This window comes from Myodes glareolus, chromosome 1, assembly GCF_982192425.1.
Source record: "Myodes glareolus chromosome 1, mMyoGla1.1, whole genome shotgun sequence".
NCBI lineage: Eukaryota > Metazoa > Chordata > Mammalia > Rodentia > Cricetidae > Myodes > Myodes glareolus.
The window spans coordinates 90,844,047-90,860,047 of record NC_142026.1 but is presented as its reverse complement, the minus strand read 5'-3'; the positions used below and the strand labels follow the sequence as shown (position 1 = coordinate 90,860,047).

At 48.3% G+C, this 16,001-nt stretch overlaps 1 protein-coding gene and 1 pseudogene across 7 annotated transcripts in view; one reads left to right on the top strand and one right to left on the bottom strand.

The window, feature by feature from the left end:
• LOC125394624 (tubulin alpha-1B chain-like) overlaps positions 1-4,200 on the bottom strand; it is a 92,608-nt pseudogene extending 88,408 nt beyond the window's left edge.
• Positions 1-16,001, top strand: part of Fyn (FYN proto-oncogene, Src family tyrosine kinase) — a 202,159-nt gene that overhangs the window by 146,114 nt on the left and 40,044 nt on the right. For all 7 annotated transcript variants that reach the window (XM_085690452.2, XM_085690442.2, XM_085690450.2 and 4 more), the window contains 2 exons: positions 4,579-4,836; positions 9,156-9,252. In XM_085690452.2, the coding sequence (XP_085546578.1) occupies positions 4,590-4,836; positions 9,156-9,252 (344 nt within the window). In that variant the 5' untranslated portion in view covers positions 4,579-4,589. The remainder of the gene's footprint in view (positions 1-4,578; positions 4,837-9,155; positions 9,253-16,001) is intronic.

The following is a 16,001-nucleotide window of genomic DNA, read 5'->3' as shown; positions in this document are numbered from 1 at the left end:
TCTGCTGTTGCCTTTGCCCCTGGCAGAGTATGTGAAGCTGCAGTTGACCTACAGCTCTGCTGGATTCCCATCGCCTGTGTGTAGTTGGTCTGGTCTCCAGCCTTGTTCTTATCCTGCATCACTCCACTGGGAGGGCAGCTACTCCCTGGCTTTCCCTGGAGTCCGTCCCAGAGACACTGCCAGCATTGCCTGTGTTCTCATCCTGGCTTTGCTGCTCAGCTCAGCACAAACCTGAAGTCTTCTTGTAGACCCTGCCCTTAGGTGACAACTGAGGAGAGAGAAGCCTTGTGTGTGTTTATGTGTCCACAGACTGGCATCCTTAGGAGAGTGTGCGCTGGCCCATGCCGACCTTGGGCCGGATATATTATACCTATAGTAGTTGAGACCCCCGATACTGTAGGATGTTTGCAATCACAGAGCTGTGTGGAGGGTTTGAGGCTGCACCGTGACATAACAGTATAAAGTGATTGTATGTGCTGTGCGTGTGGAGCAGGGTGTGGCCATGCTGCAGTCGTGCCTGGCAGCCCTTCTCCAGTTGTGTCGTGCTACTGGCACATTTGAAAAGACTTGCAAAAATCCATAAATTTTAGTAAGCTGGGTCTCTCTGTTGTATGCATAAGATAAACAGGGCTCTTCTGCTTTCCGACCGATTGAAAAGCAGGGGTTTATTGCTATAATCTGGACACCTCGACCATGCGCACATGATTGGGTTGGCCAAATGCTCCCCTGCCAGCTCTGCTAGACACGAAACAACTAGAGCCATAGTATGTGATGTGGTGTCTTACGAATCAGAGCTTCAGGACCCGTGTTTTCAGAGTGGCACTGACAGTGTTTTCCAGTGACCCACAATCCAAAGCAAGTGGGACGGTAAGGGTCATGAGCCAGACTCGACAAAAATACCTCTCGCCAGGGTAGGGTTCCGGTAGCTCCAGTGAATACTCAAATTGCCCACACTTAATTTGCAATTGTTTAAAACACCCGGATCCCAAGAGGTAGGAGTAAGATTTAAAAAAAAATATGCATTAACATGATACAAAAAAAATGAACAGACCAGATGAAGGTTGCGGTAACTATGAACTACATTCATAGTTAAACATTCTGTTGCTAGGACAAAACAAGTCACACTGACACCCTAGACCAAAACATTCTGTAGGCAAACCACTCCCTGGGAGGAATCCAGTGCCTTAGTCAGATCCTTAGACTTTTGTTTGAGGTATAAACACATCTACTTCTCTATTCCTGAAATACAAGCTCTGGATATATTAGCCACACCTGTTGACAATAACCTTGAGAGAGCAGAACTCTGACCTAAATCTAGGTAGGACCTTTGTTTGAGGTAGAAACACAATGACCTTGAAGGAATAGAGGTATGTTCCAACTCTCTGACCTTTGGTCAGCATGGAAATAGGTTCACATTTTTGGGCCTCCACAGGCACGTACACCCCATGTTGGTGGACATAAAAACCACAGCACAAAACTGAATAGGGATGCTCTTATGTGAGCCCAAATGCCTGGAAGTTTACCTCACGGCAAGGAGCCTGATGGCACTGAATGTAGTCCCTGTAATTTCTTGTGAGTCTTCATCAAGAAATGGTTAGACTGCATGACCCAATTGGGAGCCAGAAGACCACAAGCTCTCTCACACATTTTCACTACGAGTGACTCTTAGTGTCTGGATCCTGCATTACTTCTGTTTTTTCACGTTGCTATTTCTGCCTTTACATCTGACTCTTCATCTCTGTCAGTCAGGAAGAGAAAAGAGCAAGCAAGACCTGCGCAGAAGCATTAGTCCAGTCATAATATCAAACCCATGCCGTGCGCTCATTCCATAAAAGGTGATCTTCTCTGAAGTAATTTTGATTGTTTTAATTTACTCACTTGGCATCTGTACCTTGCTGCTGTGTGCTCAGCTCTGCTCCAGGCATTTGAGACACATGCACCTTTGTAGCAAAGGACCCGCAGCCAGTCCCTGACGTCAAGAAATTCAAGGAGTTAAGCCTTTCCCTCTATTGTTTAATAAAACTAATAAAATTGGTCATATATTACATTGGGAGACTCTTTTAGAGACCTTAGAAGGTTGTCTTTTCTTTGTTCGCTGGGATATCATGTCCTGTTTTCTGCAAGGGTTCTAATGGGGGTTGCTTTGTTGCATAAGAAAGATGGTTTGGAATGAAAGTTCTTGTTAGTTTTAGGTTTTCTCCAGGGTAATGCCACTAAACATTGGAGCCAGGAATTGCTTGTTGCAGGAGGCCATTCTGTATGCTGTAGGATGTTTGGCAGCAACCCTGGTATAATCCCGCTAGACACATAAGTACCCTTTTCCCTGAGTTTTGACAACTGAAAACATCTCCAGACATTGCCTGCCATGTCTCTTGGTGGGCAGGGATGACAGATGTGGCTGTGACCTGTGAGTCTAGGCTCACATCCTCTGCTGAAACCCCCAAGGGAAAAAGCACTTCTTGCCAACGCTCAGGGCAACTTTCTACCACGGAAGAGTTAATATAAAGTGAGCAAGATATTTATCAGTCAGATGGAGCAACAGCAGCAGCAGTGATGAAATGCCCTCAGTAATCACGCCTTGGAGATAGTTCACATTTCCTGTTGGAAAGTTGTTAAAGTCGGTCACTGACCGTAAGTTAGAGAGCATCTTGGACACAGCATGCTGTAAATTAATCTCGGATGATTTATGAGGAAATGGGTTCCAGATTCGGTGATCTCAGCTCAAGTAGTCGGCGGCTGCCTGATAAACATTCTCATTCTCAAGAACTCAGAGTCAACTCGCTGCGGATTTGCTGGGGTGGAGAGTGGAGAGCTCTGGAGTGGCTCTGGAGTGGCTAGTGCACTTCCGTGCTCGGGTCTAGGGGACCTTGCTGCTTGGGAACTGCCACTGGGCATCTCCTCACTCCCGCGACAGCCCCTACATTGCTCTCCGGTTTCTTCCTGTCCTGTGCCAGCCCTGCCCTCCCCAGTGAGGATGTGTTATTGGACACGATGTCACATGTTTCTTATTTCACTCTTTGGTCCCAAAAGTTTGGTCCCAGAGTTTGGCAGGGACACCCACTGCAAGTTCTGCCTGCCTCCTGTCCACTACAGTCCAAAGTGGCGACACTTGTTACCCTCCCTTCTTTTTCTGAGTTACCTTCACTTCTCGCATACATACCAGAGTGTTAGAAAGTTCAGGACAGGGGCTGGGTGTGGGAGCTCACGCCTTTCAGACCAGCACTCAGGAGGCAGACCTCTGTGAGTTCAGGCCAGCCTGGTCTACATAGTAAGTTCCAAGACAGCCGGAGCTGTATAGTGTAGCTATGATCTGCGTAACAAAAAAAAAAAAAGGAAAGAAAAAGTAGGACCTAATACTGATGAAAGTAACTGAGAGAAAGGTTGGATTTAGTACAGAGAGAAAGAAAAAGAGATGCAAGATACAGAATTTTCACTCATTCAGTTGTTACTTATTCAGCAACTACGTCCTGGACATTGGCAGTAGATCTGTGTGGACTCCAGTCCACAGGGCGGTGGAACAAGTGGACAGAACAGCTTCTAATTTGGCACAGTGGCTCCCAAGCTGAGGGATGGCCAAGAAGCCAGTGGGTACTTAAAAAGGTACTGCAACTTACGGAAAGAGGGTCTGAGAAGGTTTCTCAAAAGAAGCGCTGGCTCTCCTGGACGTGCTGGACTCAATGCTCGCCCAGGAGAGAGGGCAGGGGTGGTCAAGGCCACATCCCCAAGCAGGAGGCAAGAGCTAAAGCAGGAAGGGCGAGGTAAAATGGACAAGCCAGGGAGGAGGCCTCAGAACTCAGATAGGATCTGGGTCTTCTTTAAGGTTTACCCAGGTGAGGTTAACCCCGCCCTTCCCCCTCCCCCTCCCCCAGGAGGCAGGTGTGAGGGGTGGAATGGCAGCTGCTCAGGACTCCCATCCACCATCACCTCTGGCACACAGCAATGGTCTCTTTAAATGATCTTAAGAATGTCAAACACTTAATCGAAATTTGAAATGCTAATTAGCAGCTTTAAAAGCTTGTTTCTGGAGGCTATCATGACAGCCTCTTCGGTTCTGCACAGTTCTGTTTCCTGGCTGTAACTGCTTCATGGTTTTAATCCCGATCATCATTTGTGAGTAAAGAGTAGGTGCCCACGAGTGTGGACGTCTAGTACGTAGGCTGTGTCCACGCTGTGTCCTGGCTTTTCCTGCTCGCCCGACATCCTCCTTAGATTTCCTTTGCCGTATTGAAAGATTTGACGCTAACGTTGGAAAACGGACTTTGTTGCTCACACATTATTTCCTTAGCTGACTTTAAAAAAAAAAAAAACACATAAGGAGCTGGTGGGCTGTTTGGGGGCAGGTATGTGGTAACGTGGAGTTTCTAGGGGCACAGGCCTCTAGTTTGAGGGAAATTGTACATGGTGGACATTGCTCTCTGTGACCATCCGGCAGGCGAGGAACAGATTGGGTCCAGAGAATGGAGCCGTCTCCTGACACCAGCCCCTTCCTTTGCTCTTGCCAGCCTGGTCATTCGCCGCTCTCTCTAGGAAAGCGCCCAGAAGCATGCCCACTCATCGCCTCTTTTCTCTTCCCGGCAGGAACTTGGATAATGGGCTGTGTGCAATGTAAGGATAAAGAAGCAGCGAAACTGACGGAGGAGAGGGACGGCAGCCTGAACCAGAGCTCCGGGTACCGCTATGGCACAGACCCCACCCCTCAGCACTACCCCAGCTTCGGCGTGACCTCCATCCCAAACTACAACAACTTTCACGCGGCTGGGGGCCAGGGACTCACCGTCTTTGGGGGTGTGAACTCTTCCTCTCACACTGGGACCCTGCGTACGAGAGGGGGGACAGGTAAGCCGCTGACCGTTGGGGAAGCTGAGGGTGCGGCTAGCTGAGCGTGCGGCTGGCTGTGCTGTTTCTAAGCTGTTGTGGGGCTGGGTGGAGGTGTGCAACAACGAGTATGTGGCAGTCAGAGGACAACTTTCAGGAGTTGGTTCTCTCCTTTCACTGTGGGTTCCAAGGATCGACCTTAGAGGATCAGGCTCAGGCAGCAAATTCCTTTAACCCACCGAGCTGCCTGGCCAGCCCTTTGGCTGTGTCTTGATTACTATGGCAGCTCTGTATCGATGCTCTGTTGACTCACTTTGACTAGGGTTTTAGCAAGGAAGTTTCAGTCAACTTTATCCATCATCTACCATTCAAAACAAAAGGCCCAAGTTGAATATTCAACATCAAAATGCCTGACGTTGGGGGCCTGAGAGGCCTCTTGTTAGTGCTCTGAGAATTCTGCATGGGTCAGTGCCCTGCGGTGTCCTCCTCAGCCCTGTAAGCCAAGCGTTCCCACCCCGGCCACCCTGAATACCTAACACAACTGCTCTAAAGCATGGCTCCTGAGCCCTACCCTGGGTCTTCTGTACCAGAGGGCTCAAGCCTGGCTCTGGGGTGCACCTCGAGGTCCCTACTATTGATGCACCCCTCCCTCACTTCTAGAGTAATTTCTGTCCCACTCACAGCCTACCAGCCACCTCCTGGCCAGTGTGGTTATTTGGCAGTATGCTTTTACCATTAGCTCAAGTTCTCAGTATTTCAATCTGATAAGCCCTCAGCTTTTCGTACATCTCTGCATTTTGCTCTGTTATATCCTCTGTGTGTGTGTGTGTGTGTGTGTGTGTGTGTGTGTGTGTGTGTGTGTGTGTGTTTTGTGTGTGAGTTGAGACAGGCCATCAATTTGTGGCTCAGGCTGTTCTCAGACTATTAGCAACCCCCTGCCTTGGCGCATGTTTGAGAGTTCAGCCATGAAATACCACACCCAGCTACATGTTCTGAAGTTGAGTTTTGTACACCAAGACCGTTTTCATCTCTCCCTCTTCCTCCCCTCCCCAGGCTTTCTTTTCTTCAGTGCCACAAGGCCAGGTTTCACTGCCATCTCTGTTCACTGACGTAGCTAATATGTTTTAGAACATATCTGGCGTACATTCTCACATGTTTTCTACAGTTCTTGTGAGTCTGCCAAATCCTCGCCCAGTGCGCGAACCATGGTAACCAGATATTTGACATTATTTGTTCCAAAGTTGTTTATTACAAAACTTGAAAAGAATGTAGCATCTCTCAGCTCTTCTGGGGACAGATGCCTCGTGTTGTCTCTGACAGCTCATTGCGTCTTTTCCCTGGAGAGCCATGCTGCTGAAGCCTTAGTAGGGTCTTTGTCCATGTGCAGCATCCGGCAATGGAAGAAGGCATGGGCCTGAGCTGGGCACCATCTCTTCCTGCAGTGCTGTGTCAGTTTCTGCCCCACAGAACAGATATCCGTGCTCACGCTGTGCTACAAAGACACCATCTCATCCTTAAATCCAGCTGCATCTGAGACCCCCACAAACCTCCAGTTCCCCTCCAGCCAGGAGCCTGAGAAGGAAGCAGACAGGCAATCTAGGGCTATTTGTCCTTAGAAGATACAGAAGAAAGAGAAAGCTTACAGTGTACTACACACACACTCACACACACACACACACACACACACACACTCCACTATGAGAAAGGTTGAGTGTTTTGCAGCCCTAACTCTTAATTCAGCAGGCATAAGCATCATCATGTTGATTCATTATGAAGGCTGGGTGTGAAGACTGTACATCTCATTCATTAAGGTCTCCATCATGGACTCCCTGTCAAACCTGAGTGTGTATACCAGCCAGGGACAATCTTAGTGGAAGAGGCCATCTGGCTCCTTATAAAGTTGAAGCTTCAAAACCCTGTAGCTGAAGTGGTGGCTTAGGGGTTAAGAACCCATGCTGCTCTTACAACGGACCCAGGTCCTGTTCTTAGCACCCCCTTCAGTAAGCTCATAGCCACTCACAACTCCAATTCATAGGGACCCAGGGTCCTTTTCTGACCCCACAGGCTCTGACACACATATGGTGCACATGCATATACATAGGGAGAAGCACATACATATAAAAATAAGTTTTAAGGAAACGGCCCTAGGTTGTTGGCTGATGTCCCTTTCTTGGGTGGTTGAGTTGTGTGTCCCGGCTCTAGGATGTTGGCCGATGTCCCTTCCTTGGGTGGTTGAGTTGTGTGTCCCGGCTCTAGGATGTTGGCCGATGTCCCTTCCTTGGGTGGTTGAGTTGTGTGTCCCGGCTCTAGGATGTTGGCCGATGTCTCTTCCTTGGGTGGTTGTGTTGTGTGTCCCAGCTCTAGGATGTTGGCCGATGTCCCTTTCTTGGGTGCTTGTGATCTGTGTCCCAGCTTTCTGGCAGCATTGTCCTCAGTCCGCTGAGGCCACTAGCAGTGTCTGCATTCTCTCCGGCCTCCTGTGCTTCCTCCTCCATCCTCCTGATCCAGTAAGAGGGTTGGAAGGTCTTTCACACAGAGATGGCTTGCTTCTGGTTTGACATTATAAAAGGAGAGGCACCTGTAGCATGATTAATAAAAACCCAGAGACAGAGAAGATCAGAAAGCAGCCAGCCACTGGCTCTTACCTCTACCTCAGTCCGGAATGGTGATCCTGCCTCCAGAGGCTGATCCTGAGAGCTGTCTCCTCCTGTTTTATATCCCTCTCTAGTGCTGGGATTAAAGGCATGTACCACTACCACCCAGTTTCTATGGCAAACTAATATGGCTACTGGGGTTAGAGGTGTGTGTCACCACTGCCTGGTTTGTAAGGCTGACCAGTGTGGCTGTTTTACTCTTTGATCTTTAGAAAATACAAATGGAATACCACTACAGGCATCTGTTACAGAAATATGAAATTAGAGTAGGCATGACCGTAGAGGCACACACATTTTGTTTTAAGTCATACTCTGCTTTCTGTCAGAGAAACCTTAGAAAAGGAAGACAGTACCAAGTGAGCCCTGCTCTGTGGTGAGCACGTCCGCCTGAGTCTTCCTCCAGTCCTGTGCTCTGGTCAGTCCTTGGGACATATCTCCTCCAAGCAGAAACCTCCCCAGCAATGTGACACTTGGGAGAGAGGAAGCCGTGTGCTCTTAAACCATTATGGCAGGTACTTTGAAACAGGTGAAAATCTAAGTGAGAAGCCAGGTTACAGAGAAATTAAAAGCTCCCCTCAGCTACCACTTCCTGTGTAACAGCCACTAAACTTAGCAGCTCCGGCATGACGCATTGCGATCTCACGTTTACTTCCTGTGTTTCTGTGGGTCTGAATCTTGGAGCGACAGCTTGGTCCTCCACCTCAGGAGAGGCCGTGGTCAGGGCATATTGACTGCAGTTTTACTGAGAATGAACTGCTCCTCGCTCCTGTAGTCTAGGTGGGATCCAGTTCCTGGCTGGGGGTTAGCCAGTTGGTTTTCTTGAGCTCCTTGCCAGCATGGTGCCCTTCGTAATCAGAGTCCACAAGGTAGTGAGGCAGTAGAGAAGTCTGTCTCCTGAAAAGATGTGTCCCACTAGGGACATCCTGTCACTTTGAATCGAGCCATTGTGTTCGTAAGGGAGAGAGGCTGCACAGGGCATGAGAACCACACAGGAGTCATGAGCACTGTCCTGGAATTCTGCCTGCGAGATGCAGCAAGCCCTAGACTGAGTGAGACACCGGACATTTGCTTGCTTGTTTGTTTTGCTATTGATAGTTAACCTCAGGGGAAGGGTCCCTGTGGGTAAGCAGGTGGGAAGACATAGGCTGGGTCTGAGGAAGAATGGGGAGGCTGAAGACAGGTAAATTCAAGGCAGGAGAACAAAGCGGGGAGGAGGCGCAGCAGGAGGGCCTCATGGCTGGTAGCCATTGCTACAGCTGCAGATGCCAAGGGTAGTCATCTCCAAGTCCCCCCAGGCCACCGAGGAGGTCTTCTGTCCATTCACTGTGTGTGTGCTGAAGTTGAGTGATTCATTTTACCCAAGCCTTGACACAAGCTTCCAAGGAAGCGGGTAGAGGCAGCGGGTAGCGGTAAGCGCTGCAGATCCATACCAGTCAGAACCCTGCCTCTTCCCTAGTACTCACCCACAGTTGCACAATGAGATGTCCCTCAGTTCCAGGTTTTTGTCGTAACGTCCCCTCTACAAAGATCGCGGTATAAATCCAGCCATGGTGTCCCATATTAATTACAATACCTCGTGTTTATTAATGTTGAATAAACATAGATTGTTAAGGCTGAGACTTTAGCAGAGGTGTAATTTCTTAGTATTGATAACCTGTGTAATAAGAGCCTTCCTTGTTTTGGCAGGAGTGACACTCTTTGTGGCTCTTTACGACTACGAAGCACGGACGGAAGATGACCTGAGTTTTCACAAAGGAGAAAAATTTCAAATACTGAACAGCTCGTAAGTTTGGGCTGGGGGGAGATGAAGCCCACCCGCCTTGAGCTTTGGGAAAAGGCTCTTGTAGCAGTCCCATCAGATAGCTGAAAATAAGGGAATGAGTTCACTGGCTCATAGCAGTACAACCCGAATGAACGGGTGGTTTAAAAAAAAAAAAAGTGCAGTATCGCTTGGCACTCTGTGCTAAATTCCCTCTCTCCAACTAAAGGACTTTTAAAAACAGAGAGCAGCGTTTGTTTTAGACTCTATTTTTAAATTTGTGTGTGCGCACGCACATACATGTGTGTGTATATGTATGTATGTGTGTGTGTATATATGAAAGAGAAAGCTGTTGTTTGTATGTGTGATGTGTGCAAACGCCTGCATCACGGTCCGGGGAAGCCATCAGGTGGCCTTTGTCACTTTGAGGCAGCTCTGTCCTTGAACCTGAATCTCCTGGTTTTCAGCCTGGCTGGCAGCCAGCAAGCCCCAGAAATCCTCCTTTCTCCACCCCTCCCCCCCACACACATACAGCATTGGGGTTACAGGCTTGTGACAGGGATGCTGGGGAGTCAGTACTCCTAACCACCAAGCATCTCTCTAGCCCCAGGGTCTGTGCTTTCACATTTTAGCAAAAATCTTAAAAGAGCCAGCCTTCCCCTCCCTCCTCCCCACCATACACACACACATGCACTCACGCACGCACGTGCGCACACACACACATTCTCAGATGACTGGCTCACGATTTGGGTACCCGTGTCACTTGCTCTCTGCCTTGAGATCTTCCCCACGTTTCAGCTGTGGGCACTGGCAGAAGCCTCACTCTTCAGGCCAGCGACAGGACCCACTACTCTTGACAACTGTGAAGCCCGTGGAGGTGGCTCCGAGTGTTTGCGCTCTGTAAGAAGGAAGCAGAAGCATTCACCCACGTGAGAGTGGCTGCGAAGTCTGTGTTGTAAATGTGGCCACTGGGAGCAACTGTAGACAGGGAATAAGCTTAGGGCTGACATCCTTACCAAGTCCCACCTTCATCCCTTGCAGAGGAAGAGCTACTGGGGCCAGGTTTCTCTAGATCCCAAAACATCACCCCTTAGATCCAGGCAGTGTGCATGGAGGAGGGTACGGCAGGAAAACCCAGGCTCCCAAGAAAATGGTAGTGTCATGACTCAACACCTCAAGTTTCTTGATCTGTGCTCCCCAGTCATGGGGAAAGATTGCCGCTGGGGCTGGGCACATCAGGGGGTTCACTCCTGCTACCAAGTCCGGTTGCCTCTCTACTTGGATTTCATGGTAGCTGAAGGATTAGAAGCTTCTCTCTTCAACCCCTTTAAAAAGATGAAAGGAGGGAGGTAAGAGGTGACACCCCCAGGAAAGAGGAGGGGTGTGGCAACAGGGGATTCCTGTAACCTAAAGACTGTCTCCTTCCTGGGGTGGCCCTGGCTCACAGCCCTGGACTTTGAGAACATACCAACTTTGAGCAGTAAACCCCAATACCTCCAGAGACACTAGTAACTCAGTGTCGTGGACGGTGTCTGCTTGACACCAGGGACATTGTCAGCACCAACAAAGGAGTGGGTGTGTGCTATTTCTTAATTTACTGAAGTACATGCAGAAATGTGCATATAACCATGCCTGGTGATGCTTGGATAACAATGTAATTACTAACTTATTACCTTGCAAATTCAGACTTCAAAAACGTAAAAATTAATACCTTTATGTTACATGTCTCTTACCACAATTTTTTAAACATAAAATTTATGGTATTCTCACAAACTAAGCATGTCTTTGCAACCAGCACCCAAGTTGAAAGCATTTCCCTCCCCCACTAGGGATCTGCAGACACAGGAATTTCTTTAATGGTAAACAGCTGTCACTTATTGAAAGCTCCTTATGTACTGCCCATGTGCTAAGTTACAGTTGCTGTCATTTATTCTTCACGACAACTGTCTGAGGTCTGTGTCACAGTCGCTATGTGACATCCGAGAGCTGGGGGCACAGGTTAGAGAACCGAGCCCGCAGCCCTGGCAGGTGGCAAAGCCCGGGGTGAGGGGTGAGGTTCAGAATTCCCAGTGTGGTGTCAGGTGTGACCTTGGAAAAGCCCAGGTGCTGCCTTCAAAGGCAGCTGAAGTATCCGAGTGACAGGAAAGGATTTAGAAAGTTGGCTGGCGAGTTGGAGAGGGGGAATTTGGCTTTGATCTCCTCTCGTTTGTGAATGCTGTTAGTTTGAGTCTTCCATGAATGCTGCCTATCAGAGTCTGTTGACTGGGCTGATAAACCTTCCCAGTGTGTACAGTAGTCTTTAAATGGAGAGGACGACTAGAAATCTGAAACTCTGTAGGCCCCCGGAAGTAAGAAGTAGGAGGGGTGGAGAGAAGTGGGTAAATCCCTGGGCATCCACATGCTGGGCATCCACACACTCCCGATGCAGACCTCTCTATTCAGGTCGCAGGGCACGGCCATGTTGTTAGTCACGGCAAAGTCAAATCCCCAGCATCTTCTTTGGTACAGGAAGGATCTACGACATCCACAGAGTGAATTCTAGAGAAAAGTTGAAGGGAGGGATGCTGTCCGTTCCACTCTGTATTTGTATTTGAATGCGTAGCTTTTAATGTTTACAGAGCCCCGTGGCCCTCTCATCCTGCTCTCACAGAAGAGAGCATTGCACAGGGGCTTTCCCTTAAGAGTGCAGCTCTTCATCCTGCATGCCATTTACGTGCCCCTGTTCAAGGTTATGGAAAAGAAAAGTAAGCTTTGTACCGCAAAGCGGTATGTGGAGTCAAGGGTAATAACAGGGAAGGAAAACCAACGAAGGGAAAACAAAGCACCAGCATAGAGCAGATGGCACGGAGGCCCTCCCGCCCTCCCTCCCTCCCTGCCTCCCTCCCTTCCTCCCACCCTCCCGCCGCCCAGCCCTGTCTCTCAGCCCTGGCAGGAGAGGACTGGGGCGCTGTTCTCCTGGGGGGCAGCTGCTTCCCCTCCTCTCCTGTGTCCCTCTCCTGACCCACCCCATCCAGAGCCCTCATCCCCCATAGCGTGTTCAGGCAGTGCTCCGAAGGGCCCCACCCAGCACAGACGGGTTGGAGGGCAGGTTGTGAGTAACCGCCTCAGACTTCAGCAGGTGGGAGCTCACTCTGCACTGTGTCTAAGGTCACCTATTTTATTCCCTGTCTTCGCACTTCGTAGCTAGTGACTTAACCATCTTGAAAGAGCAAGTCCTTAAAATGCAATTGATATTTTACACATGGAATCATGGTCATTGCTCGGAACCCACTGAAAGTTCTTGTCTCTCGCAATCAGGAAAAAGAAAAAAGAAAAATGAAAGATAGTGTGTGTTTGTGTGTGTGTGTGTGTATGTGTGTATGTGTGTGTGTGTGTGTGTGTGTGTGTGTGTTTTCTTTTCTTGATTACCCGGTTGTGATAAAAGTTATTACATAGAGGCTCTCTCTCAGTGAGAAGAATTCTCAGTGAGAATTCTCAGTGCTGGAAGAATTCATCACTCCATGACTGGATAGGGCAAGGCTGGCCGCCTTTGGCAAAGCCACTTCCTGCCTCCATCTGGGCTCCCAACACCTGGAACCACAGCCCCTTTAGGGTCTTTAAGGGTTAGAGACAGGAATAGAGGAACAGGGGGTTATTATAACTACCTCGAAACCATTCTCAACCAGTGTCAGGGGTTAAATCATGGGTTTGATTCAAACAGTAAGACAGTATCTCACCAAGTGTGAATTAATAAAAGAGCTGAACTGTAAGAGATGTCCCCAGCAGGTAAGGTTTAGTCCCCAGCAGGTAAGGCCCGGAACCTAGTTAGTCCCCAGTAAGTAAGGCCCGGAACCTAGTCAGTCCCCAGCAGGTAAGGGCCGGAACCTAGTCAGTCCCCAGCAGGTAAGGCCCAGAACCCAGTGCCCACAGAGAAAGCTGAGTGAGGCAGCAATACTTGTAACTGAGTGCTGGGTAAGCAGAGACAGGAAGGAGGATCACTGGCCAATCAACTAGCTTCAGGTTCAATGAGAAACCCCCATCTCAAAAATAAGGTGGAGAGGAATTAGGAAGACACCAGCATCAACCTCTGGCCTCTGTAGACATGCACACACACACACACACACACACACACACACATTGGCATGCATATCTGAACACACATGCATAACACACATATATTACACACACAGAAATATAAATCTTACAAATAATGATTAACTATAGCAGACCAAGTCAAGCATGAAAGGGGCCCTCTAGACCTAGCAATACCACTTTTGGGCAAATACCCAAAGGATGCTCAGTCGTGCCACAAGGACATGTGCTCAACAATGTTCATAGCTACATTGTTTGTTATAGACAGAACCTGGAAACAACCTATTCTTATCCATTCAACCAAAGAATGGATAAGGAAAATATGGTACATTTACACAATGGAGTACTACACAGCAGAAAAGAATAATGACATCTTAAAATTTGCGGGCAAATGGATGGATCTAGAAAACATCATATTGATTGAGGTAACTCAGACACAGAAAGACAAATATCATATGTCCTCACTCATAAGGAGCTTTTAGACATAAAGCAAAAAAAAAAAAGCCTACAAATCACAATCACAGAGAACTTAGTCAACAAAGAGGTCCCTAAGAGAGACATACATGGATCTAATGTACATGGGAAATAGAAAAAGACAAGATCACCTGAGTAAATTGGGAGCATGGGGACCATGGGAGAGGGTAGAAAGGGAGGGAAGAGGAAGGGAGCAGAGCCAAAAACAATATATAGCTCAATAAAAACAGTTTAAAAAACTCGAAACGTTAAAAAAAAAAGTGAAAAGGACATCTTAGAAACCCACTCCAAATCAGCACAGTGTGCAGAAAGCAAAGTTTGTAGGTGAATCGGTGCTGCAGGGTTTGTTTGCCTCATAACTTCTGGTAAATGTTCTGAGTCTGTAGCTCCTCAAGGCCCAGTGAGAGGAAAGTTTGTAGGAAATTCCTCAGGCTGTGACATTGACCTCATACTGTGCTGTGTCTTTGTCACTTGTGTGTCGCTCAGAAGATGGAGAGAAAAAAAATGACCCTGGCTGTCCCAGAAACAGAAGTCCAAGTGGTAGACTCTTTCTTTCTTTCTTGTTGTGTCCACTTGTATTGATAACTGCTGTTGGATTCTAATGTGTGATAAACCATTTCGGTGCCTACACCAAACAGCAAAGTGAATACTAACTTAAACTGGAACTTGCTTCATTAACGTCGAATCACCTGAGTACAACTGGACTCGTCCCAGTTTGCAGGTCGACATTCTGACTTCATCTGAAACTGATGCTAGCTTTCTTTTTCTTAATTTAATTCTATTATAACTCCCTTGATGACAGTTTTCATGCATTGGAAATTAAGCCTGTGCTACAAGCACTTCCTTTTCCTTCCCCCTTTCAGAGCCTTTCCCAGGTTGGGGAACTGGATGCAGTGAGGAGCCAGTACGTGATTTTTTTCTAATGGTGAAATGTCTCCATCTAGTGGAAGCTCAGAGCAGTAAAGATTGTCACTATTGAAATGAAGGTGGTGTTTGCCAGAGCTTTTTCTTGAACACACATAATGGTTAGCATAACTTCCACGTGTACATTTAGATGCTGGACTTTCGGCAACATATATTCCTGTGGGGCTAGAAGTGGGAACCGTGCCAACTAAAATGTGGCCTTTTTTTTTTTTCCTCCTGTGGTGCTGGAATTGAGAACTAGGGCACACTAGGCAACCACTCTGCCACAGAACTAGAGAGACCGCTCAGGAGTTAGAGCACGTGCTGCTCTTCCAGAAGACCCAAGTTTGCTAGCCACACCCACATCAGTTAGCTCACAGCCATCTGTAGCTCAAGGGAGTCAGAGGCCTCTGGCCTCACCTCCACCCTCGTGCACGTGACCACATACACACACAGTCATGCCTGCACATGGGCACATCCACTCTCCTGCACATAACCACATACACCCACACTCATGCCTACACATGGACACCTCCACTCTCGTGCACGTGACCACACACACGTACACTCATGCCTACACATGGGCAGCTCCACTCTCGTGCACGTAATCGCACACATGCACACTCATGCCTACACATGGGCAGCTCCATTCTTGTGCACATAACTACATACACACACATACACACACACACACACTTAATGTCTACACATGGATACCTCCACTCTCGTGGAGGTAACCACATACACACACACAGTCATGCCTACTCATAATTTTTTTAAAGATTGAATCTTTAAGAACAAACAGACACCTCAGTAGCAGTTTGGTTCCCTGTGAACTATTTTGCCATCCCAGGGCCACAACCACTGAACTAGTCGCCACCCCACCGGACTTGTGGCTCCTTGGTACCCCTGCTCAGGAGTTTCGTCTGTAGAGACCCTGAAAAGACTCCAGGTTAACCAAAGGCCAGATGTCATTAGATTGGAGAGAATGCTCCCCGAGCACTATGCCAGAACATTTTCTTCCTTGGCTGAGAGTATCAACAAAGCCCAGCCAAAAGGTGACTTAAAAAAAAAAATTGTAACTTAAAGCCTGGGGTTTCTCTCGTTACCTCAAAGGACTAAAGGAGGCAATGTGTCTGTCATAGTCGCAGGCTGAGAGGCCTGATGTGCGGGAGGGCAGCCCTGCCCTCCCACCACCCTCCTGACCTCAGTGGTGGAAAGTCAGCTAAACTTCCGCCCACCCGTTGTTAACGGGAGGAACTCCATCCTTGCCTTTTGTTGCACAAAACCCTGCATGTATCCAAGCAAGTGGAGCACCTGTTTTC